Raw genomic sequence first — 24,694 nt, 5'->3', positions numbered from 1 at the left:
GGCTCACACAGTGGACAGGCGGCCATGTTAAGGTGTTGTGTGTGGTGCCCTTCAATGGTCCAGCCGTTTGGCAATCCTCACCTACTGAGTGAGTGGGTCGCACGTGCACCTACACGGTATTGACCATTATTTATGTCCACGGGCGCCAGATCCTGCCCCGCACTGCACGGCCTCCTCACTCACCACCTCCCACCTGTCACTCCAAGCTGGCCGTGATTGGCGGGAGCCGGTCCGTGCCGAGTGCTGATTGGTCCACACACTGAATGACTGACAGACACACAGACAGAAAGACAGACAGAGAGACGAACACACACACACACACACACACACACACACACACGGTGTGTGCCTACTGGTCGACTGTATTCACAGTCGACCAGTAGGCAACCGTGAATACGGGGGGAGGAGAGAGAGAGAGAGAGAGAGAGAGAGAGAGAGAGAGAGAGAGAGAGAGAGAGAGAGAGAGAGAGAGAGCAGCAGTTGTATTATTTTTACCAGCACGATGGCTGGATGGGCTTGTAGGAGCCCTGCTCGAGTTGGATGTTGAAACCCAGGCCTTTGTGTAAGTGTAAGATCTGTGTGTGTGTGTGTGTGTGTGTGTGTGTGTGTGTGTGTGTGTGTGTGTGTGTGTGTGTGTGTGTGTGTGTGTGTGTGTGTGTGTGTGTGTGCAGCAGCAGCAGCAGCAGCAGCAGCAGTGTGAAGAGATTCCACTTAATCAAACCACTAACAATTTAGCATCGTTGCCCTTGAAACGCTCCCATTCTCTACACAAGACAGCGTTTTCTTTCACGGAGCCAGAGGAAGAGTAAAAACAAAACACAACTTAAAACAAGGATAAGAAAGATACCTAAAGAATTAAATAGTGAGAATGACTTTTTTCATTTTTCTTTTTTCCTTCAATGTTCTTTCCTTTTCCTAACTATTCCTCCCAGACAACTTGCATTTCTTTATTTTTTCCTGTTTTTCCTTCACTTTCTTTTTTCCTTCTTTCGTTTCCTTCACGTTCCTTCCCTTCTTTCCTTTACAAGACAGGCAATATCCAACACATCACGTGAAGATAGCGAGTTCACTATTTCAATTAAGCACTTTGATCTCATTATTTCAACCTTCATTCTCTCTCTCTCTCTCTCTCTTTTTTTTTTTTTTTTTTTTTTTACATTACAAGGGCACTGGCCAAGGGAAAACAAAGTGTTGGAAAAAAAAATCCCGCTGGTTGCCAGGTCCTGTTAAGAGGAAAGTAGAAAGAGAAAAAACAAAAAAATCTAAAAGGAGGGTCCAGTTAACGTAAGAGGTGTCTTGACACTCCTCTTTTGAAAGAGTTTAAGTCATAGGCAGGTGGAAATACAGACACAGGTAGAGAGTTCCAGAGTTTACCAGTGTAGGGAATGAAGGAGTGAAGATACTGGTTAACTCTTGCATTAGGAAGATGGACAGAATAGGGATGAGAAGAAGTAGAGAGTCTTGTGCAGCGAGGCCGCAGGAGGGGGAAGGCATGCAGTTAGCAAGTTCAGAAGAGCAGACAGCATGAAAACAGCGGTAGAAGACAGATAAAGATGCAACATTGCGGCGGTGACTTAAAGAATCAAGACAGTCAGTTAGAGGAGAAGAGTTGATAAGACGAAAAGCTTTAGATTCCACCTTGTTTAGTAAAGCTGTGTGTGGATCCCCCAGACATGAGAGCCATACTCCATACACGGGCGGATAAGGCCCTTGTACAGAGCAAGCAGCTGGGAGGGAGAGAAAATGGACGAAGACGCCATAGGACACCTAACTTCTTGGAAGCTGATTTAGCAAGAGTAGAGATGTGAAATTTCCAGTTTAGATTTTTAGTGAAGGATAGACCGAGTGTGTTTAATGTAGAGGAGAGGGAAGTTGAGTGTTATTGAAGAAGAGAGGATAGTTGTCTGGAAGGTTATGTCGAGTAGATAGTTGTAGAAATTGAGTTTTTGAGGCATTGAACAAAACCAGGTTTTCTCTGCCCCAATCAGAAACAAGTGAAAGATCAGAAGTTAGGCGTCCTATAGCATCTCGCCTTGAGTCATTTAATTGTTGTTGGGTTGGGCGTCTGTTGAACGCTGTTGAATAATGCAGGTGGTATCATCAGCATAGGAGTGGATAGGGCATTGAGTCAGATTTAGGAGATCATTGATGAATAATAGAAAGAGAGTGGGTGATAGGACAGAACCCTGTGGAACACCACTGTTGATAGTTTTAGGGAAGAACAGTGACCGTCTACTACAGCAGCAATAGAACGATCGGAAAGGAAACTGGAGATGAAGGTACAGAGAGAAGGATAGAATCCGTAGGAGGGTAGTTTAGAAATTAAAGATTTGTGCCAGACTCTATCGAAGGCTTTCGATATGTCAAGGCCGACAGCAAAGGTTTCACCGAAGTCCCTAAAAGAGGATGACCAAGATTCAGTTAGGAAAGTAAGAAGATCACCAGTAGATCTGCCTTTACGGAAACCATACTGGCAATCAGAGAGAAGGTTGTGAGCTGATAGATGCCTCATTATCTTCCTATTAAGGATAGACTCAAAGGCTTTAGAAAGGCAGGAAATCAAAGCTATAGGGCGGTAGTTAGAAGGATTGGAGTGGTCACCTTTTTTAGGGACAGGTTGAATGTGAGCAAACTTCCAGCAAGAAGGATAAATAGAAGTAGAGAGACACAGATGAAAGAGTTTGACCAGGCAGTGAGCGAGTTCGGAAGCACAGTTTTTGAGAACAACAGGAGGGACTCCATCCGGACCGTAAGCCTTCCGAGAATCAAGGCCAGAGAGGGCCAGGAAAACGTCTTTATAAAGAATTTTAATTTTAGGGATGAAGTAGTCAGAGGGTGGAGGAGTAGGAGGAATATGCCCAGAATCATCCAAAGTTGAGTTGGTAGCAAAGGTTTGAGCGAAGAGTTCAGCTTTAGAAAAGAAGAGACAGCTGTAGAGCCATCTGGATGAAGTAAAGGAGGGAAAGACGAAGAAGTAAAGTTGTTAGAGATATTATTGGCTAGATGCCAGAAATCTCGAGAGGAGTTAGAATTGGAAAGACTTTGACATTTTCTATTGATGAAAGAGTTTTAGTAAGTTGGAGAATAGATTTGGCATGATTACGGGCAGAAATATATAGGGCATGAGTTTCAGCAGTTGGATGGCTACGGAACCGTTTGTGAGCCGCCTCTCTATCATTGACAGCACGAGAACAAGCAGAGTTAAACCAAGGCTTTTTAGCTTTAGGGTTAGAGAAAGTATGAGGAATGTATAGCTCCATGCCAGAGATAATCACCTCTGTTATGCGCTCGGCACAAAGAGAAGGATCTCTGACATGAAAACAATAATCATCCCAAGGAAATCAGAATAGTACTGCCTTAGTTCCTCCCACTTAGCAGAGTTAAAATGCCAGAAGCACCTCCGCTTAGGCGGGTCCTGAGGCTGCACTGGAGTGATAGAACTGGTAACGGAAATTAGATTGTGGTCGGAGGAGCCCAACGGAGAGGAAAGTTTAACAGAGTAAGCAGAAGGGTTGGAGGTTAGGAAAAGATCAAGAATGTTGGGCGTGTCTCCAAGGCGGTCAGGAATACGGGTAGGGAACTGCACTAGCTGCTCTAGGTCATGAAGGATAGCAAAGTTGAAGGTTTGTTCACCAGGTTGGTCAGTGAAAGAAGATGAAAGCCAAAGCTGGTGGTGAACATTGAAATCCCTAAAATGGAGATCTCAGCAAAAGGAAAGTGAGATAAGATGTGCTCCACCTTGGAAGTCAAATAGTCAAAGAATTTTACATAGTCAGAGGAATTAGGTGAGAGGTATACAGCACAGATGAATTTAGTTAGAGAGTGACATTGAAGTCTTAGCCAGATGGTAGAAAATTCTGAAGATTCAAGATTGTGGGCACGAGAGCAAGTGGTGTCGTTACGCACGTATGCGCAACATCCAGCTTTGGATTGAAAATGAGGATAGAGCAAGTAGGAGGGAACAGAAAAGGGGCTGCTGTCAGTAGTCACAGACAACTGTGTTTCGGTTAGGAAGAGAAGATGAGGTTTAGTAGAGGAGAGGTGGTGTTCCACAGATTGAAAATTAGAACGAAGGCCACGAATGTTGCAGAAATTGATAGTGAAAGTATTAGATGAAGTGTCAAGACACCCAAGGTCGACAGCAGAGGGCAGTCCGACCTGGGGACATTTATGGTCCCTCCCAGAGGGGACTCCGAGGCAGGGCGTGGTGAAGCCATTATTAAATTTTGATTTGAAGAGAGTGTAAAAGTGTAAGGTGTTGTAGTGTAGTGTAGGAAGTAGTAGAAGTTGTCTTTAGAGGGCAGGCTGCAGCTGCTCAATTGTATAAATGAGACCACAAAGGGAACCGGGAAGAGAGGACACGGGGAATCACTCAGTCTGCAGCACTGCCTACTTTACCTTCACTTTTCCCTTCTCTTCCTTCTACACGTTATCTCTCTCTGTCTCTCTCTCTCTCTCTCTCATGTGTTCCTTCTTTCCTTTCCTTTTTTTTCCCCTTCTTTTCCTTTCCTTTGCCTTAACCTTCTCTTCCTTCTTCCCCAGCCAGCCAATCACTGCTTCCCTGCCTTCTTATTAACCCTGCGCCTCCTCTCTCTCTTCCTATTTACCGGGAGGAGGAGGAATGTTGGAGGAAGTTACAACAGCTACGACCCTTCATGCTCCTCTTCTTCCTCTTTATCGTCTTTCATAATTCTCTCTCTCTCTCTCTCTCTCTCTCTCTCTCTCTCTCTCTCTCTCTCTCTCTTCCTTTAGTGTTTTCTTTATTGTCTATTCATCTCCTCTCCTTGTTAATCTTTTCTTTTTCTCTTTCTTGTTCGCTCTTCTTCTTCCTCATCGTCTTTCATAATCTCTCTTTTCCTCTTCCTTTACTTTCTCGTCTATTTCCTACTCATCTCATCTCCTCAAATCTTTCTCTTTTTCTCTTTTTGTGCTTCTTTCACTCTTTTTCTTTTTCTTGCCATTATTCATTCATTTCTTTTAGTTCATATTCGTGATTTACTTCTTCTCGTCGATAGAACTTATAACTTCGTCTGGTGCTGGTTGTCAGGAATATATGCCTTTTCAACGGCTCTTCCTTTTCCTCTTGTTTGTATTTTCTTTTTATTTTTCGAGTTCTCTTTTTCTCTGACTTTTCTTCCTCTTCCTCTTCTTCCTTCTCAGCACAGGACAACATCATACCAGTCGCTTCATTATCGTACAGGAATATTTGTCTTGGGGCAGAATAGGGTTAAGTAGTAACACGACCCACTAACACCAGCCACACTCCCGTTTCAAGACACATAGCTTCAAATTTTGTATGATTCTTTTCGCATCTACTTTGGAACTGGCATTTAAGCGTTTTATTTTTCTATTCCTCTTTTTTTTTGTTGCTCTTGATCAAATGCCCATCTTGCATAAATAACAATAATAAAACACGCTTTTTCTTCACTTCATGTCTTAGTTCACACTTTAAACACCACCTCATCAGCTTATGACGAGACAAATAAGAAGAGACGCCTTAAATGGGCTTTGTCTCCCTTGCCTCTTACAATATCACTACAGTACACACTACGATAAGCAAACTATAATTATGATCCCTTGTAGATGTAAACGTTTAGCACAACTCAACACTCTTCAAAACGCCTGCTCTTCAATCTCTTCAATATCAGGACGCGTTTTCACATTCATTCTGGCGATTTTATACAGCTTCAAAAACATATGTTGGGATTAGAGTAGTAAGGACTCTAGCCCATTAATCTTCTGACCTCCATTGACCCTTCCTAATGCAAAGAAAATCGTCACAATATACCCAAAACTCAACGTAAAAATGAGTCTCATACTGAAGGGTTTAAAAGCACTCCCTTAACCCTTCCAGTACTAGGATGAATTTTTACCTTGAGTTTTGGATATGATTAGATAACTTTATTTACATTACGAGTAGGAAGGCTCTATGGCGGTCAGAAGATAAATGGCCAGATTCTTCACTACTTCACTACTCATAACCCCCTCCTCCTTCTGCGCCCCCAGGCAAGCTCACTTCCTACGTGGAGATGAGTGTGGTGCACGCCTCGGCCCTGTCCCTAGTGGTGATCTCGCTCGAGCGCTACCACGTGATCTGCCAGCCCCTGCAAGCCGGCTACCGCTGCACCAAGGCCAAGGCAATGGTGGCTATCCTCGTCATCTGGGTGGTGGCCTTCCTCTCTGCCGGGTCAGTGTGTGTGTGTGTGTGTGTGTGTGTGTGTGTGTGTGTGTGTGTGTGTGTGTGTGTGTGTGTGTGTGTGTGTGCATTTCTACTCACCACAACCACCACAGCCTATCTAACCACCCCCTCCTCCCCCCATAGGCCTACTCTGTGGATCGTGCACTACGGGCGGTTTCAGTACTACGATGGCACGCTGCAGCACGAGTGTCTGCTGGCCCTCACCACGTCCATGGCCATCTCCTTCATGGTGGCCTCGCACGTCTTCTTCTTCTTCGTGCCCATGGTGGTGCTGGTGCTGCTCTACGCCGTCATCGCTCGCCGCCTCCTCGTGGACACCTCAGACCTCACCCACAAGAAGGAGAACCCTCAGACGCGGGCGCGGAGGCAGGTGGTAGTGATGATGGCCACTGTGGTATTCTTCTACTTCTTGTGCCTGCTGCCCATCCGCGTGTTCTTCCTGTGGATCATCGCCGTGCCACAGGAGGACCAGTTCAGGCTGGGCATTGACGGCTTCTACAACATCCTGTACTTCTGCCGCGTCATGTTCTACATCAACTCGTCCATCAACCCGATCCTCTACAACATGACCTCCACTAAGTTCCGCACGGCCTTCCGCAGGGTGTTCCGCGGCCGTGGCACCAGCAGTCGCCGCTACAACGCCTCCTACAGCAACACCTCCTGCAACACGCCCACGCTGGCCAACAACATCCGCCTGCACTACGGCGCCAACTGCTCGCTGGTGTACAAGACGGTGTACTCCAAGTGCGCGGCGAACCCACAGTACAGCTACGCCTCCTCGGCCTCCACGGCGTCACAGGTCACACGTCAGACCAGCTACGCCTCCACGCGCCGCTCCCGCTCACCCACCAGGGACACCTTCGTCTAGTCACTGCCCTAGCTGACCAACCCTGGGGCCCTTAACCAACGACAACCAGCCAACCCACAGCCCTACAATACTATCTTGACCTGACCTGACCTGACCTGACCAGGGGCGATACATCTTTCATTATAAGGTGCCTCAGCATAACCCACACCAAATGTCCCCCGCCCCCCTCTAGATCAGCTTCCTCGTCCCCCAACGGCCACGCGGGGAAATATACAAGGTCAAGGAGGAATAGAGGCCCATTATCTCCACCCTCACCCCCATCCCGCCCCACCCCCCTCCATGCTGCAAGGGGCGGGGCGGGGCGGGGCAGAACTGGGATTTAACTGTGGTGCTTTTTGGTGTTTTGCTTGCAGGAGGAGGAGGAGGAGGAGGAGGAGGAGGAGGAGGAGGAGGAGGAGGAGGAGGAGGAGGAGGAGGAGGAATTAAAAAGACGAGGAAGGATTGTATGTTCAACGTCCAACTTACTATTAGTCATTATTTTATTATTATTATTATTATTATTATTATTATTATTATTATTATTATCATCATCATTGTGAGTCCAAATATCATACATTCCATGCCACACACACACACACACACACACACACACACACACACACACACACACACACACACACACACACACACGTATACACTATATCGTTTCTGTGAGAATGAAGAAGAAGAAGAAGAAGAAGAAGAAGAAGAAGAAGAAGAAGAAGAAGAAGAAGAAGAAGAAGAAGAAGAAGAAGAAGAAGAAGAAGAAGAAGAAGAAGAAGAAGAAGAAGAAGAAGAAGAAGAAGAAGAAGACGAGGAAAAATAACAATAGCAAGATACCAAAAGATGTGTAGAAAAAGAAAAAAAAAAAAAGTCTTCCTCGTGTTTGTAAAGAGGAAAAGAATGAAAAAAGAAAAAAAAAGATAGGAAAGAAAATAAAGACAATATTTCATGTGCACCAGTTCCTCTAGTCTAGGCTAATAAGAAAAGAAAAAAGGAAAACAATAATAATAACCCTAAAAGAAAAAGAAAAAGAAAAGAAAATTTATTATTATTATTTTCATTATTATTATTATTATTATTATTATTATTATTATTATTATTATTATTATTATTATTATCGTTATTATTATAGAACGGTGTAGATGTAGTGAGGTCAGAATGAAGGAAAAACAAAGTGTGAGGGATTATCGCCACTTTTACGGGGAGAAAGAGAGGCGGTAATCCCATGCCATACCCTAAAAACACAGTACTTCAGTAGCTCTATATATCTATCTATCTATCTATCAGTCCATCTATCTATCTATATATCTATGTACTTTGCTGTTTTTTTTTTTTTTTTTCACCAATAATGTGATTAATTTAAACGTGACACTGTGAGTACCGTATTGAAACAGTAAGCATCGTATATCATGAGGTGAGTATGGTGATACAAGCAGTGAATATCGTACATCACAATGAATATTGTACACAAGACAGTGACTATCGTACATCAGGCAGTGACTAATGTACATCAGGCAGTGAATATTGTACATCAGGCAGTGACTATCGTACATCAGGTAGTGAATATCGTACATCAGGCAGTGAATATCGTACATTGGACAATGAATGTCGTATATCATAGTGAATATCGAAAAATAACCAATGAATAATGAACAAATAAAATCCAATATTCTATAAACGACGAAGCAACGAGTCAATCCCTTCCTTCCTTCCCTCCCTTCCTTCCTTCCCTTCCTTCCTTCCCTCCCTCCTTCCATCCCTTCCCTCCCTTCCTCCCTCCATCCCTTCCCTTCCTTCCTTCCCTCCCTGCATTCATTCTGGCCTCTTTACTCCACTGTTCATTCACGTTCATGAGTGTGTACACCTTATAAATACACATATGTACGTATCTATCGACGCGTTTTTCTCTCGTGTGTATGTATGTATGTATTTCTGACGTACATGATGTGGTATATGTGTGTACTATACTAATATCAATAACAATAAGCAATCTATGTACATCTTTTTTTCTTTTTTTAAATTACTATACAAATGGACGTGTATTTCATGTGTCATTGTATTTTTATGTATAAATGTATTATCATTATTCTATACGACTATTTGTGCTACGCTGTGTATGTATGTATGTATGTACGTGTGTGTCTGTGTGTGTCATAAACTAATAACAAACAATAATAATTTCAATATATATATATTAAATACAACGGATGTATAAATTGTCGTCTAATTACCGTGTGTGTGTGTGTGTGTGTGTGTGTGTGTGTGTGTGTGTGTGTGTGTGTGTGTGTGTGTGTGTGTGTGTGTGTGTGTGTGTGTGTGTGTGTGTGTGTGTTGCCGCTAAGTCTACACATGTGCATTTCTTTCCTTCATACAGTGGATCATCTCAGGGTATAGCCAAGTCTTAATAATAATAATAATAATAATAATAATAATAATAATAATAATAATAATAATAATAATAATAATAATAATAATCAGTCATCACAACCATTGATTATTATTGTCCATCATTATCCACGCATCTATTCATCAGTCCATCTATTACAAAAGTTATCTATTTATCTATTGGTGCATCTATTTATATGTCTATGTATTCATCTACGTACTTATCTATTTGTCTATCTAATCAGTTACCTCAGTACCTACCCATATATCCGCCTACCTCTTCTTTTTACTTATCTATTATTTTATCATATTTGTCAATCTACCTTCACGTTCATACATTGCCTGTCCATTTATCTGTTTATCTACTTAAATACCTACCCATCCTACATCTCTCTCTCTCTCTCTCTCTCTCTCTCTCTCTCTCTCTCTCTCTCTCTCTCTCAAGTCACAGGAAGGAGGAAAAAGAGGAAAAACAGTACCAGATTTCAAGTTCCTGAGTTTATGAGTGAATTAGTAGCCAAAGTGACTCAATCTTCCTCCCAAACATAAATAAGAACACAAGGGGAAGGTACAAGGAGTCATTATAGAAGTAAGAGCTACATTAATTCCCTTTTCTACTCTCAACACAGCTACATAACAGTACACGGAAAAATTATAGGCGTCTGAGGTAGATTAATTCCTTTCCTACTTTCAAAATGGCCACATAGTACAAAAGGAAGGTACACGTGATCATTATAGAAGTAAAAACCTACACTAATTCACTTCCCCACTCTTTACATGGCCAAATAATACAAAGGGAAGGTGCAAGAAATGATTATTGAAGTCTGAGCTTGATTAATTCCCTTCCTCACCCTCTACATGGCCACATAATACAAAGAAAAGAAGGTGCAAGGAATAATTATAGAAGTTAGACCTACATTAATTCCCTTCATCAACATGGCCACATAATACAAAAGGGAAGGTGCAAAGAATAATCATAGAAGACCTAAATTAATTAACTACTTACATATGATTATACACACACACACACACACACACACACACACACACACACACACACACACACACACACACACAGACATACACACACACAGACCAGTAATGAAAGATATATTTATGAATTAATTATTGTTAACAAGAGCACAAAAACACCACTGCACCATAAATGAGAGGTCAATGCAGAAATCATAACTACCTCCTCTGATGTGACCCTACCTGACCTGACCCAAAGTTTGAGAATCGTTACTCTGTCTCACTAATTAAGAGGGAAGAGATTCGTTATTGCAGTGTCGTTAAGTGTCAATCAATAAATTATGGTCTTCCTTAATCTCGAATGCAAAAATAAATATCCTTTTTTAAATTTACTGTTTTCCTCTTTACATTTGCTTCCTCTTCCATCAAAATAGAGAAAAAAAAACTTCCTTCATTTATCTTCTCTCAGAATGAAATAAAAAAAGTACTATAATATTTTTCTTAGACATCCATACAGCAAAATTAACTAAAACGATTTCCTCAGTAACACTTTCCTAACCTTGGGGCCAAAATTTCCTTCCTTCTTATCTCCCTTTCTTCTCATTATTTTCTCTTCAATATAAAAGCAAATGAAAACACTCATTACAACATACATACATACACACATACATACATACAGACATACATATATTTCTAAACACAACGTCTTCCTTCCACCTTCCACCTTCCACTCCTTCACATCCACCACCCTTCCCCTTCCTTCACTGTGCCTTCACCACTCCCTCACTCCCTCACCACCACCACCATCACCACCACAATCACCAATGGAAAAAAAAACATATATGACAACATTTTTGCTTGATACCTGTAATAATATTGCTGGCTGCTTCTGCCCACCAACCCACCATGACCCACCTACCCACCAAGACCCTCACCCCACCCACCCTTGCCCTCCAAGCTCCACCAACCCAGATCCATCCACACTTTCTTTCTTCCACCCTTGCTTCCTTCATTTCACCAACCCAGCCTTTCTCAGCTCACCCTCCCCTCCACCCCAGCCTCCCTTCCACTAACCCAGACCCCTTCAGCCTCCTCCACCACTGTACAAACCATCCCCTCCTCACCCCAGCCTCCTTCCACCAACCCAGACCTTCACCCCAGCCTCCCACCACCAACCCAGCCCCCTCACCCCTGCACACCTGTACATCTGGGCAGCGTGACACCTTGATTACTGAGTGTACCTGATGTTCTACTGGCACTGTAGTGACTTAGATGGAAATAAAGCCTAACAATTCAGTACTTGTGTGTCTTTTATTGTGGCTGTGTGTGTTATTTTGTTGGTTTGGATGGTTTTTGTGTGGTTTCCTATTTTTTTTCTTTTTTTGGTGTGTGTGTATTTACCTAATTGTAACATACGGGAAAAGAGCTATGCTCGTGTTGTCCCGTCTCCATATCTATTAATGTCCAGCTTTTTCTTAAAATCATGAATATTCCTTGCGTTGACCACTTCCACGTCTAAACTATTCCATGCTTCCACCCTTCTATGAGGGAAGCTATATTTTTCACATCTCTCCTATAAGTGGCCATTTTAGTTTTTTCCCATGCCCTCTCGACATTCTTCCATTCCACATACACAGATCTTCCCTATCCATTTTTTCCATGCCAATCATCACTCTGTATATTGCTATCAGGTCTCCCTTTCTCTTCTGTTTTCCAGGGTTGGAAGTTGCATTCTTTTCAGTCTGTCTTCATAAGTCAAATCTCTTAAGTCAGGCACCATTTTCGTTGCAGCCCTCTGTACTTTCTCTAGTTTCCATGTGTTTCTTTAAGTTCGAGCCCACTGTATTGTTGCATATTCAAGCCTCGGTCTTATCATTGCAGTAATTATTTTCTTCATCATTTCTTCATCTAGATATACGAACGCCACTCTTATGTTCCTCAATAAGTTCGTGTGTGTGTGTGTGTGTGTGTGTTTGTATATGTGTTTTGTTAGTGTGTCGACTAGTATTCTCTTTTCTCTTATTTTCTCTTTTTTCCTTTTTCTTTCCTTTCACTGGTCTGGGTAAGTGTGAGATAAGCAACTTGTTTTTCTTCTTTTATCAGTATGTACATTTAGATTATTTTTCATTACCTACATATATTTTTCAGGATCACAACAGAACTCAAAATTGGTGAGAGGAAAGAAGGATACAGCAGCCACTAGAGAGTACCAACAAACCTGCTGTGTGAGCCTGTGACAGCTGTGCAATAACAAGACCACCACCACCACTACCACCACCACTGCCACTGCCCTAAGGAAAAGCCACAGGGGTTATATTGTGCATCAGCCTGTGAAAGCTGTCCAATAACAAGACCACCACCACCACTACCACCACCACTGCCACTGTCCTAAGGAAAAGCCACAGGGGTTATATTGTGCACCAGAGAAATATTGTGGCAGACTTCCTCGTTGTTCACAGTTCCTATCACTCATTGCCTCAGTGTCACATTGCTTTTAGTTACGCACTGATTACAATTTTGATTTTCTTTTTATTTTTATTTTCTTTTCATTTTCTTTCCATTCTCGTTACTTTTTTCCTTCCTTTTCTTCCTTACTCTGTTTTTCCTGAGACCTTATTTAATTTTCTTCATTCTCTAGTTTTTTTTATTTTTATTTTTCTCCCCTTCGTTAATTTAAAATTCTAAAATCAAATCACAATAATTTTTCTTTATTGCAGTGTGTGATTTATACTTTCCTCTTCTCCATACATAAAAATTCACATTGTCCACAAATAGCTAGTGAGATAGGTGGCATTTCACTGTTGGGAAAGAGAGAAAGAGAAGATAAAAGAAGAATGTTTGGCATGTGTACTATGAAGGAGAAGGCAAGAGAGGCTAGGTTGAGATATTTTGAACATGTGAAGAGGAGAGATGAGCAAGAGCCAGTGAAAAAGGCAATGCTGATACCAGTTATGGGGAGAAGGAGTGTGTGTAGATAGAGAACAAGATGGAAAGACGTGCTGAAGAGCGACATGAATAAGGAAATAGTGCACAAAGAAGGCAACGCTGACACCAGTTATGGGAAGGATTGTGGGTAGATAAAGAATAAGATGGAAAGACGGGCTGAAGTGTGACATGAATAAACTTAGACTACAAGAGGACACAGTGAATATAAACAGATGAAAGAAATTAACTTGAGTTGCTGACTCTACAACACAGTAGGAATAAGGTCATAGGAAGAAGCTAGTTACAAATTCAGATTAACACAATAAATAACTTTTCCTTACTACGATATTAGATTCTATACTTTCATCTTTCTCACTGCACATTAAGTCATCCTTCCTATCAAACAAAACCACTGACAAGCTCTGACCAATACACTGCACTGTACAGTAGCTACTTATTATTTTTTTTTTTTTGCAAGAGGGGAAAGCTGGCCAAATACAACATAAAACAAACAAAAATAAATAGAATAAAACAGCTCACTAAGTTGCCAGTCCCCTTGCAGACTAACAAGAGTTCGTCATAAAAAAAACAAGGATAAATGTCTTGAAACCTGTCTTACATGAAGTCAAGTCATAGAAAGTTGGAAATACAGAAGCAGGCAGGGAGTTCCAGAGTTCACCAGGGAGTATGTATTTACCGGACGGCAGCATGAGCAGCCTTGACTTCCTTCACCTAAACCACCTTTCATTTGAGCAGTCAAGTGTCCCAATCATTGCTGCTCCGGCCCAAAGCAGAGTCAATTGCTTTTTAATGAATCTCTCACTGATATAATTGGCTAACAGGAAGTATTGGCTCCTCCTCCTCCTCCTCCTCCTTCACAAGCCACCAGCCACCCCATGTAAGGCAATTAGTCACGTCCTGCTGATACCACTAACAGGTTAATCCCCGAGTCACCAACAAATCTTCCACCTTGCACATGACTGACCTTCACTGCACACAGGGAAAGGCAATCACCTTTCACCTCGTGTCTCATCCTCGTGGTGTAAGCCAGATTAATTACCTATGTATTGTAGGTCATTGTGTGTGTGTGTGTGTGTGTGTGTGTGTGTGTGTGTGTGTGTGTGTGTGTGTGTGTGTGTGTGTGTGTGTGTGTGTGTGTGTGTGTGTGTGTGTGTGTGTGTGTGTGTGTGTGTGTGTGTGTGTGTGTGTGTGTGTGTGTGTGTGTGTGTGTTTATGTCAGACACCAAGAAATGTCCAAGTGATTTCCAATTCTAGGAAATATCTAATAGCATTTTCATATTTGATTTCTCCTTGATGTTGCAAAAATAATACTCTTCAAAACAGCAATACATAATGTCTACTATGACCCATTTCCTATTTTTATTACTTTCATAGTTTCCTTTCATGACAAGGCCGTACATCAACACCACTCCTCTTCTTTGTTTACGATCACTGTGTAGGGCCTGAAGACTTCTTGTACCTTCCCTTATTTCCTCATGCTTTTGTACTGTGATACCTTAGTGACATGTTCCCTGCCCTCCACAGCACTCCACCAGCACCCACAGCACCTGCTCCTACACCTACACACGAGAAGAGGCACACACAAGCAAAAGCAACAGTATGAAGAGGATTCCACACCTGCTGAAGTAACAGACAAACACACCTGTACTATATGGGCCAAGCAAGACTGAACCCACACTTGTTCCACCCGCCAGGCAAGAGAACATACCTGCAGATGGAGCAAGCAAGCAAGATACAGTCCATATCTGCACTAAGAAAACCTACACAACTGTCTTCATGTTTGTAGTCATAGTTTTTGCCACGTGTTCTTATCTCATTTTTCTCTCTAGAACCTCTTAAGTTATTTATTTATTTTATTTCATGTTACGGTATTTATTTTATCATACATCCAAATGTTTAAATAATTTTCTTCATTGATTAGAAATCTTTCATGGTGTAAGTGAGTCAGGTGTGTGCTGCAGGTAACCAGAAGAGTCTGACACACCTAAGCAGTTACCAACAAGTCTCTAATCTCCTCATTACTGGGACACATTTTTACCTTACGTTTTGTGCATGATTAGATGATTTTATTTACATTAAGAAGGGTCTACGGAAGTCAGAAAATTAGTGGCTAGAGTCTTCACTATTCTAATTGCCTAATAACTTTCTGAAGTTGTATAAAATCACCAAATAGTAAGCAGAATAAATATGAAAATGTGTCATGCTACTAAAGAGGTTAATGAAGCACTTCACATAGAAACCCCAACCACAGTCAACAGTATTCTAGCTTTTTTATCCCTTCCAAGATAAAACACTTAACAAAACAAACATAATACAGAAGGAAAGGCAGTAAATGGATCTACAACTCGCAAGCCAGACAGGACCAGCAAATTACAACCAGGTATCAAGACATTTGCTTCCTAATTTTGGCTAAATCTATACTAATCCTTTAGAGAACCACCACCTAAGAGGCCATTTTTCTTTTTTCAATATTGTGTTGCCCTTTGCTGGTCTTCTCCCTTGCATAAAAAAAAAAAAATAAATAAATAAAAAGAAAAAAAAAAACACGGTGAAATTTACAAGCATTCTTCCGTGCATGTAAGATATCCTAGTGGCAAGATAATGACAACATTCTTCACCTCATTACTGAATCAAATGGAGACAAATTACAGAAAAGTGTGCTATAAGATTCAAACCATCGGATCATTACAGTTCTGCCGCAAGTTTCAGTATAGAATGTAAAAAAAAAACATTCCTACATCCCAGTGTTGTGAGGAGGAGAATGATATGTTGATGTGGTGTGGGTGTAAAAGCACTAAGAATAAGAAGAAAAAGGTAATGTTAAAGTATAAGTGTCTACTGATGACGAGAGGAAGGCATTCATACCAAAAATAAGCAAGTAGTTATAACACACATCCATATTACTTAAGCTTGACTGTTACACGCTGATGGAGTGTGGGTATGAATGGTGCTCAGAATAGAATGCAAAAGTAATGTTAATCTAGGATACTTACTGATGATGAGAGAAAGGAATGTCAGACTGAACAGAAGCAAGCAAAACACACATCCATTTTACTTAAATTCTTCAATACTGGGACACAATTTTACCTTGAAATTTTGTGTATGATTAGACTATTTTATTGACATTAGGAAGGGTCTACGGAAGTCAGAAGATTAATGGCAACAGTCTTTACTATTTCAATCCCCCACATATATTCCTGAAGGTATAAAATTACTAAACAGTAAGCAGAAAGAATAAAAAAAAATGCATCATGGTACTGAAGTGGTTAAACTCAATTATAACAAGATATTTGCAAGTGTGGAAGGTGCTGAGAATAGAAAACAGATTAAATTCAAACTATAATATCTACGGATGATGGGAGAATAGCATATCAGACTTAATAAAAGCATAACATTCATAATTTTTCTGCCATAAAATACCCAGAAAACTATGCACACTCCCTCATGTGGTTGATAACAGTAGTACCCCAAAACAGATGAGGAGGATGGAGGGTGGAGGAGGGCCAGATAGTCAGAGGAGAATGGAGGTGGAGGGGCAGCAGTGGTAAGATGGCCAGTAGGTATACCAATGAATGCCTGGTCAGTGTGTGGAGGGAGACATGACAAGGATACACCAAAGGAAAAATTACTTAACTTAACCAGAACACAACTCAATCTAACTAACCTAACACAATTTAACAACACCTAACAAAAACATAACCTAGCCTAACCTAATCTAGCTTAAATTACCCATAGCCACAAAAAAACTCATAAACTATCCAACCACTTATGGAAAAACAAGGATGCTGGACAAAATTATTAATGATGATGAATGCTGAACAAGATTATTTAATGACAATATTAAATAAGTGATTATTTTGCCAACCACTAAATGTTATCTTATGAGGCAGCAACTAATATGTAATGTGGAATTGTGCTGAGACAAACTGTTGACCCATCCTCTCATATTACAGGAAAGAATGATTGAGCCCCATAAGCAAATTGAAACTGGTACACATTGTTCCTGCCATCCCCAAGAAACTTTCCATTAACCCATTCAGTACCATGACACATTCTATTCACTCTACTTACTATTTGGCAATTCTATATAGCTTCAGAAACTTACATGGGGGCATTAAAATAGCAATTACTCTGGCCATTAATCTTTTGACCTCCATGGACACTTCCTAATGTAAGTAAAATAGTCTAATCATATCTAAAAATAATGGTAAAAATGCATCTCAGTATTGAAAAGGTTAACACAATATATAATTCAATTTAGTGAGGGATAGTGACAAGCTCTGATGGACCCTAACTTGTGCTGTACTGGCATCCCACTGTAGAGAGACACAGATGTAAAGGTAGAGTACAGATGCATAAGGGAACAGCACGAACAAACCCAAGACACTCAATCTGGGACACACACAAAGCCTGACCCAGTGTTCACCTTGGTTCAAGGAGAGTCCAGCTGACCTTGACTACCCTACTATTACACCATATTACTGAGAACACTGTGTCAATAGCTGAAGTGCCCTACAAGCTGGGTCAAGGCTGTGGCAGTGTGGTGTTGCAGTTTGCAGCATACCTTATTCAAGGATCAATACGTGTCCTTAGTGCCTTAAATCACATCTGACACTAATAGGCCAACCCATAATTCCTTGAAAAATTGCAGTTCTCCATTCATCAAATGTCACATTATCTAGAAACAATAAATTGATAAATATCAGATGACAAACATCAAAACATTACTACTATGATAAAACACTGCTTTTTGTAAACTAGCTAACAGCTGATGTAAAAATTGATGGATTTGTTTTGTGTGGCACTGACACACCTTGGTACACCCAATCACTGGCACCCAACACTGCCAATAATATAACCATGGCCTGCACCCTGGCCATGCATCCACACTTGGTGTGGTCATAATCACCTCAATATATTTGCTTCCTAACTCTTCTCTGATCAGGCTGTCAAAAGCCAATCTTATCACATTTCACAGGAACAGGTATCAGATATGATACAGACAGATACATAAAATACAGACCTGTTTTTACTTATGCACATTACGGTCTCCTTAAGCTTCCCTGCACTCACAGATCAGACCCAGTGTGCCTGTGTCCACTGAGGATGTTCAGTGTTCAGCATTAAGTGTTGTGCCTGGGTGGTGTGCATTAGGCGTGTATCATAATTCTTCCATGTGTTAGTGATGGCCCAGTACATAAACATGAGGTGCTGTGCAGTTGCAATTGATTTCACTTGGAGCATACAGCATGAATCCAATAATGAAATCAATTGCAGGAAGTACCGAGTGGCACCACACTGCACTGACACACACTCTGGTTCCTGGAGGATATAACCAGTCCTCAGGGTGATAGGTAGCACCCAAAGCACTCAATACCACACTGCCACAGATCAGCATGTCAGCACTGTGATGGTTACTGTGCCACACCCTCACAGACACCAACCAAAGACTGCAACCTATTTTCCCTTCCTTTTTTACTTTCTCATCATTTCTAACATCAACAAAACATCAAATTGCAAGGAAATATAAAAAAATAACTGGTCTATAGCTACAGGAGAAAAGAAAATCTTACAACAGTGGAAAACATCTCTGAAGTTCTCATCACAAAGGAAAAGTTCCATATTCATATTTACGTATACATCAAAGGGGATCATTTCAAAATGTTTCATGGTGCAATGACTCAACACACACTGGCTGGCAATGTCTGCTTGAGCCACCATCGACCATTCACAGCTCAATGGATGAAAGGGTTTCTTTTTTCTTTTCTTCTGCATAACATAATGAAAGTTCACAATTTCTGTACAGCAGCCACAGCCACTTATTTCTCATGCCTCCTCATCGACCTTCTATCACCTTCTCAGAAGCAACGGCACAAAAATATTTATGGCTTCAATGAAATACCTTTGGTCTTTAGGTGTGTGTGTGTGTGTGTGTGTGTGTGTGTGTGTGTGTGTGTGTGTGTGTGTGTGTGTGTGTGTGTGTGTGTGTGTTTGACCACACTTTGTCTCACCTCTCCTTCTTTATGGGGGCATTAGCCTTGCATATAGAAGAATACCTTCACAAAACTGTAAAACAAAGTTATAAAACCTTACTCTGATATGCATAGCTAGTTTTAATGTTTACTTAATACAACACCACTGACTAATGTAGCAAGGCATACTTTATCGATTTGAATGTATGTATGTGCAAGCTTGGAATCAGGCACTGGTTATTGACAGCAGGCAGCAGATGGGAGCCACAGTGGATATTGGTCTCTCTCATGCCCAGGGTAGCTGCATGTGGCTCACTGATACCCACAAGACAGCAACAGTGAAAACTACAGCTAATTATAAAGGAACAATAAACCAAGAAACATAAAGATAGTGTGTAAAAGGTAACATTCTCTCTCTCTCTCTCTCTCTCTCTCTCTCTCTGCCAATCAAAAAAGATAATTCACAAACCTACCAATGATTTACAGCCTCCAACAGCGACCTACATCACCAATTATTTCTGTGTCAGAAAGAGAGGTTTATAAGAGAAGACCTGCTCGGGACCTGGCATCTAAGTGGGCCTCTTTGTTTAGTCCTTTTTTGTTACCTATCCTTAGCCAGCAGATTTCCACTCTTACATAAAAAAAAAAAATTCTCCCACACATATTAATCTGACTCTGGCTGGAATGTTGCTAAGGTACATACAGCACTTGCAACATCTACATGCACCAGCAGTTTCAAATAATACATAGCGCCTTGGTAGGAACGTGTGGCCAGGCAGGGCTTTCTTCCTTCTCTCACCCCTATTCTGTCCAACTCACTAATGCAAAGGTTAACCAGTACTCTCCATCATTCACAACTTCCTCTGGCAAAATCTGGAACGGAAAGGTTAATCAGTACTCTCAATCATGCACACCTTTCTCTGCCAATCTCTGGAACTCTCTGCCTCCTTTTGTATTTCCGACTTCCTATAACTTGACTTCATATAAGAGAAATTTTAATACATTTATCCCTCTTTTTGGCTAACTCACTCGGACCTGCAAGGGGACAGGCAACTAAGTGGTCCTCTTTTTTTTTTACTTCATGTTGCCTCTGACCAGCTTTCCCCTTTTACATTAAATAAAAAAAAAAAAAAAAAAAAGGCTACGCTAGGGAGAGCGGAGAGAACTAACCTGTTGATGGCGGGACGGAGTGCTGAAGCTGGCTGATGTCTTCTTTCTCCTGCCCTGCTTTCCACCGCTACTGTCTCGTCACCACACTCCTCCACCGCGGCACTTATGCACGACACTCTAGAAATAAAGGTTTAAGTCGTCAAAGGTTCTCAACACACAGCGTACAGCGAGCAAGCACAGTAATATTGCGAGGCACGTGTCGCCCTGAGTCACCAATAACACAACCACGTGGCTTGAGCTTGAGCTTGAGTTGGGAGTCACCCAGCACTTGCTGTCGGTGTAACCTTTGGATCGGCTTTCTCCCATACACACCTGGAAATGGGAGAACGGGGCAGGAAGTTTGAAGCATTAAAGCTTTCCCTCCCTCCCCCCCTCCCTCATCATTCATCACATTCACACCTGTTCCCCATCCTCATCCCTGTCCCTGAGGGGAGTACGGATCCTCGTGGTGGTGGTTTCGTTTCGGCTACTCAGACTTTCTGCATCGTGGTTTTTTTCCTTCATTAACTATTATAACATGTACTTTTCCTATTAGGATTGTTAATCATAATATAGTATAATAGATTAAAGTAAATCCTTCTCTGTAAAATTTCTTATACTGACATTACACACGCCAGGATATAGTTTTCATTCGGGATCAAATTTCAAAGTAGCTATCCTTTTTTTTTATTATTATTTGTTTCCTGAACTAAAATTTGCCTGCTATAATATATGTAATGCAATAAATACAAAAGAATCTCATATTATCAATTTCCGAAACAGACCGTTGTTTTCAGTTTTCCTTCACATGTACACCATATCAAAATAAACTAAGCTAGTTACACATGTCACCTACACAATATAAAAACTTACCATTCTTTCTTGATTATTTTTTTCTCTTATTTCATTTCTTCTTCCTCCCCCTGCCTTCTTTTTCTTCCAAGGTACACAAAGAAGCTTCAAATCATTCACTATGCGGAACAGTTTTATTTATTCATTAGTTTATTTAGTATCTATCTGGTAGTATATAAACAAACCAGATTATAAGGAATACAGGATTCGTTAACCAGTCTAACTATAACAGACATAACGAACAGACATAACAAGATATACAAACCACAGCGGCGCCCTTCAGAGGAGATGCTTCGGAACTAGGACCGGGCATGACTCGAGTCCGGAACCGAGTCTGGCAAGTCCGTCCACCTTCCACGGCTGCCTGGGATCTGAGTCCGAGATGCGCTATCCGAATCCTAACAATTGAAGAGTAATAATCAATTTTGTGCCTTAATTAATACATCACAAAATACGTAATGTGTTCAAGAATTGTTAATAACACGGAATGCGTTAAACAAGCTCTGTAAATACGAAGTAGAAGTTGTAATATAATGATAGAATTGGATAGCGTGGAGATATGGTAACAATGATAATAATAATAATAATAATAATAATAATAATAATAATAATAATAATAATAATAATAATAATAATAATAATAATAATAATAATAATAATAAATAATAAATAATAATAATAATAATAATAATAATAATAATAATAATAATAATAATAATAATAATAATAATAATAATAATAATAATAATAATAATAATAATAATAATAATAATAATAATAATAATAATAATAATAATAATAATAATAATAATAATAATAATAATGATATTAGCAATAATAATGACAATAATAATAATAATATGGAAAATCATGTCATAAATTAATGTACAGTCGGCTCCCTACTTCCTATCCCTCCTCTTTTACTCCTCTCTCTCTCTCTCTCTCTCTCTCTCTCTCTCTCTCTCTCTCTCTCTCTCTCTCTCTCTCTCTCTCACTTCATTCCCCGACCTTCTCCTGGCCTGCCCTTCACATTAATCCTTTGTAACTCAACATTTTTACTCGATAACCTTGTAAACATGAAACAAAAGATCAATAAACAAAATAAAGGAAGAGAAAAGATAGAAAAAAAAACATGAGAAAAAAATATTGAAAACGAAATACATAGACGGTAGCAAAAAAGAAAATGGAAAACGAAAATGAAAAAGGAAAGCCAGATAACAGAATTAGATAGACATTGGCTCACTGGTTTTAATGGTGGTATGTTCCTGTGGGGAGAGACACGTTGTAGTCTATTTGTTGGCTTACCTCCTCCTGTATGTATATGTTGGTTGTCCATGGCTTGCAGCTCCTGAAGGCGTTGTACCTCCTGACGGTGACCATGCCCAGCAGACAACTAGGTTCATGTGATGCTTTGATGCTTCTTTCTCCTAACTCCTCTTCCTCCTCTCTCTCTCTCTCTCTCTCTCTCTCTCTCTCTCTCTCTCTCTCTCTCTCTCTCTCTCTCTCTCTCTCTCTCTCTCTCTCTCTCTCTCTCTCTGGCGTGATATGATGCTGTTGTGGCGTCATGAACTCTCTCTCTCTCTCTCTCTCTCTCTCTCTCTCTCTCTCTCTCTCTCTCTCTCTCTCTCTCTCTCTCTCTCTCTCTCTCTCTCTCTCTCTCTCTCTCTCTCTCTCTCTCTCTCTCTCTCTCTCTCTCTCTCTCTCTCTCTCTCTCTCTCTCTCTCTCTCTCTCTCTCTCTCTCTCATAACATCATGCAAACTCTAGGGTGAATAAAACAAACATTTCGTTATAAATATAATTATGTATTTCTTATATGTATATACTTTATGTACATACACCCACACCACACCTCCTGAAGGGCATCGCGCACACTGCCTGCCTGCTGACCCTGCCTGTCTGCCTGCCTGCCTGCCTGCCTGCCTGCTGTGACCTTTGCAAACCTGCCAGTCCTGCCTTCACATCACCTCGCGTCACAGAAACAGTTGCCATAAAAGACGCACTTCTCTTTCTCTCTCTCTCTCTCTCTCTCTCTCTCTCTCTCTCTCTCTCTCTCTCTCTCTCTCTCTCATTCATTCATTCATTTAAAGGTGAAAAAAGTGGAGGTGGTGGTTCACTTTTACATGTTTTCACTATCATTATATATATATACTTTTTTTAATACAATGTATTTCTTAAACAAAATAATATGATTACCTGCATTTTATATATGTATGTATTTTTTTTTGTTATATTTATTATGAAAAGTAATAAATATTCATGCAGTGTTATATTTTTTTGCATTTATTCGTTTTTGTTTTTTTATTGAGATGAGTATGTATGTACACTGATAAATGAGAAAAGTGAGGTACTTAGCAGTATATAAAAGTAATAAGGTTAGTATGAGTACTTTAGTGAATACCTGAAGGAGAAAAAAAATGTTAAAAGAAAACTCAAAATGAAGCAGAGAGAGAGAGAGAGAGAGAGAGAGAGAGAGAGAGAGAGAGAGAGAGAGAGAGAGAATAATAGACAAATACATAAAAATATCAACAAAAATAGACAGTAGTAGTAGTAATAGTAGTAGTAGTAGTAGTAGTAGTAGTGATGATAGTGGTGGTGGTGGTAGTAGTAGTAGTGGTAGTAGTAGTAGTATGTACATTACAACACCGACACATTAGTTGCTTCCTATGTACATATCTACACGTTAGCTACATGATACAAAAACGGTGTGTAAATATTGAAAACCATTAGTAACCATGTACATCTTGAGGGTCAGATGTGCAGCTTCCGACACACACAGATCGAAGGGAAACATTAAGTGCGCAGATTTGTTCCTCGTATCCAAAAAACATCCCTATCAATTTTTGCTATTTTGCTCCTCAGTTCGTATTATTGGCATGTATTCTCAAGTTCTGTGTGTGGCTATTTTTCTCTACCTGTTTATAGTCTAGTGGAAAGTTAGTGTTTTTTTTTTTTTTTCTATCTGTTTCAAGTCTAGTGGCTGTTTTTTTTTTTTTTTTTATCTGTCTCTATTCGTTTCTAGTATTGAAAGTTAGTGGTGTTTTTCAAGGGTGTTTTTCTGATTTATTTCAATGGTTAAGGTGTTTTGGTTACGTTACTTCAGTGTTCGTGGTTCTGACAAGGTGGCAAGGCTTTGGTGGAAGTTATTGGAGTTTTCAAGATTGTTTACATGATTCTAGTAATAGTTCTTTTCTTTTTTTCTAGCTCCTGGCCAGCGATCCTTTCATGTAAACCTGACTAAGAATAAAATAAAGAAACAAATTTGAGTTTGGAGTGAATTTTGTTGTAAAAAAAAAAATGACGTTACTAAAACAATACAAACGAGAAGCAAAATGGCATAATAAAAATACTCAAACTTACCCGGTCCACAA

At 40.4% G+C, this 24,694-nt stretch overlaps 2 protein-coding genes across 3 annotated transcripts in view; one reads left to right on the top strand and one right to left on the bottom strand.

The window, feature by feature from the left end:
• Window positions 1-7,469, top strand: part of LOC123511676 (growth hormone secretagogue receptor type 1-like) — a 255,958-nt gene extending 248,489 nt beyond the window's left edge. For both annotated transcript variants that reach the window (XM_045267728.1, XM_045267729.1), the window contains 2 exons: window positions 6,007-6,187; window positions 6,323-7,469. In XM_045267728.1, the coding sequence (XP_045123663.1) occupies window positions 6,007-6,187; window positions 6,323-7,067 (926 nt within the window). In that variant the 3' untranslated portion in view covers window positions 7,068-7,469. The remainder of the gene's footprint in view (window positions 1-6,006; window positions 6,188-6,322) is intronic.
• Window positions 1-20,625, bottom strand: part of LOC123511677 (tRNA-uridine aminocarboxypropyltransferase 1-like) — a 315,860-nt gene extending 295,235 nt beyond the window's left edge. The window contains exon 1 of the mRNA XM_045267734.1: window positions 20,495-20,625. The gene's annotated coding sequence lies outside the window, so the exon portion shown is untranslated. The remainder of the gene's footprint in view (window positions 1-20,494) is intronic.
• Between the last annotated feature and the right edge of the window lie 4,069 nt (window positions 20,626-24,694).

Source organism: Portunus trituberculatus, chromosome 31 (genome assembly GCF_017591435.1).
Source record: "Portunus trituberculatus isolate SZX2019 chromosome 31, ASM1759143v1, whole genome shotgun sequence".
NCBI classification, from domain to species: Eukaryota; Metazoa; Arthropoda; class Malacostraca; order Decapoda; family Portunidae; genus Portunus; species Portunus trituberculatus.
Note: the sequence above shows the minus strand (reverse complement) of the source record. Positions and strands in the feature narration are given on the sequence as shown.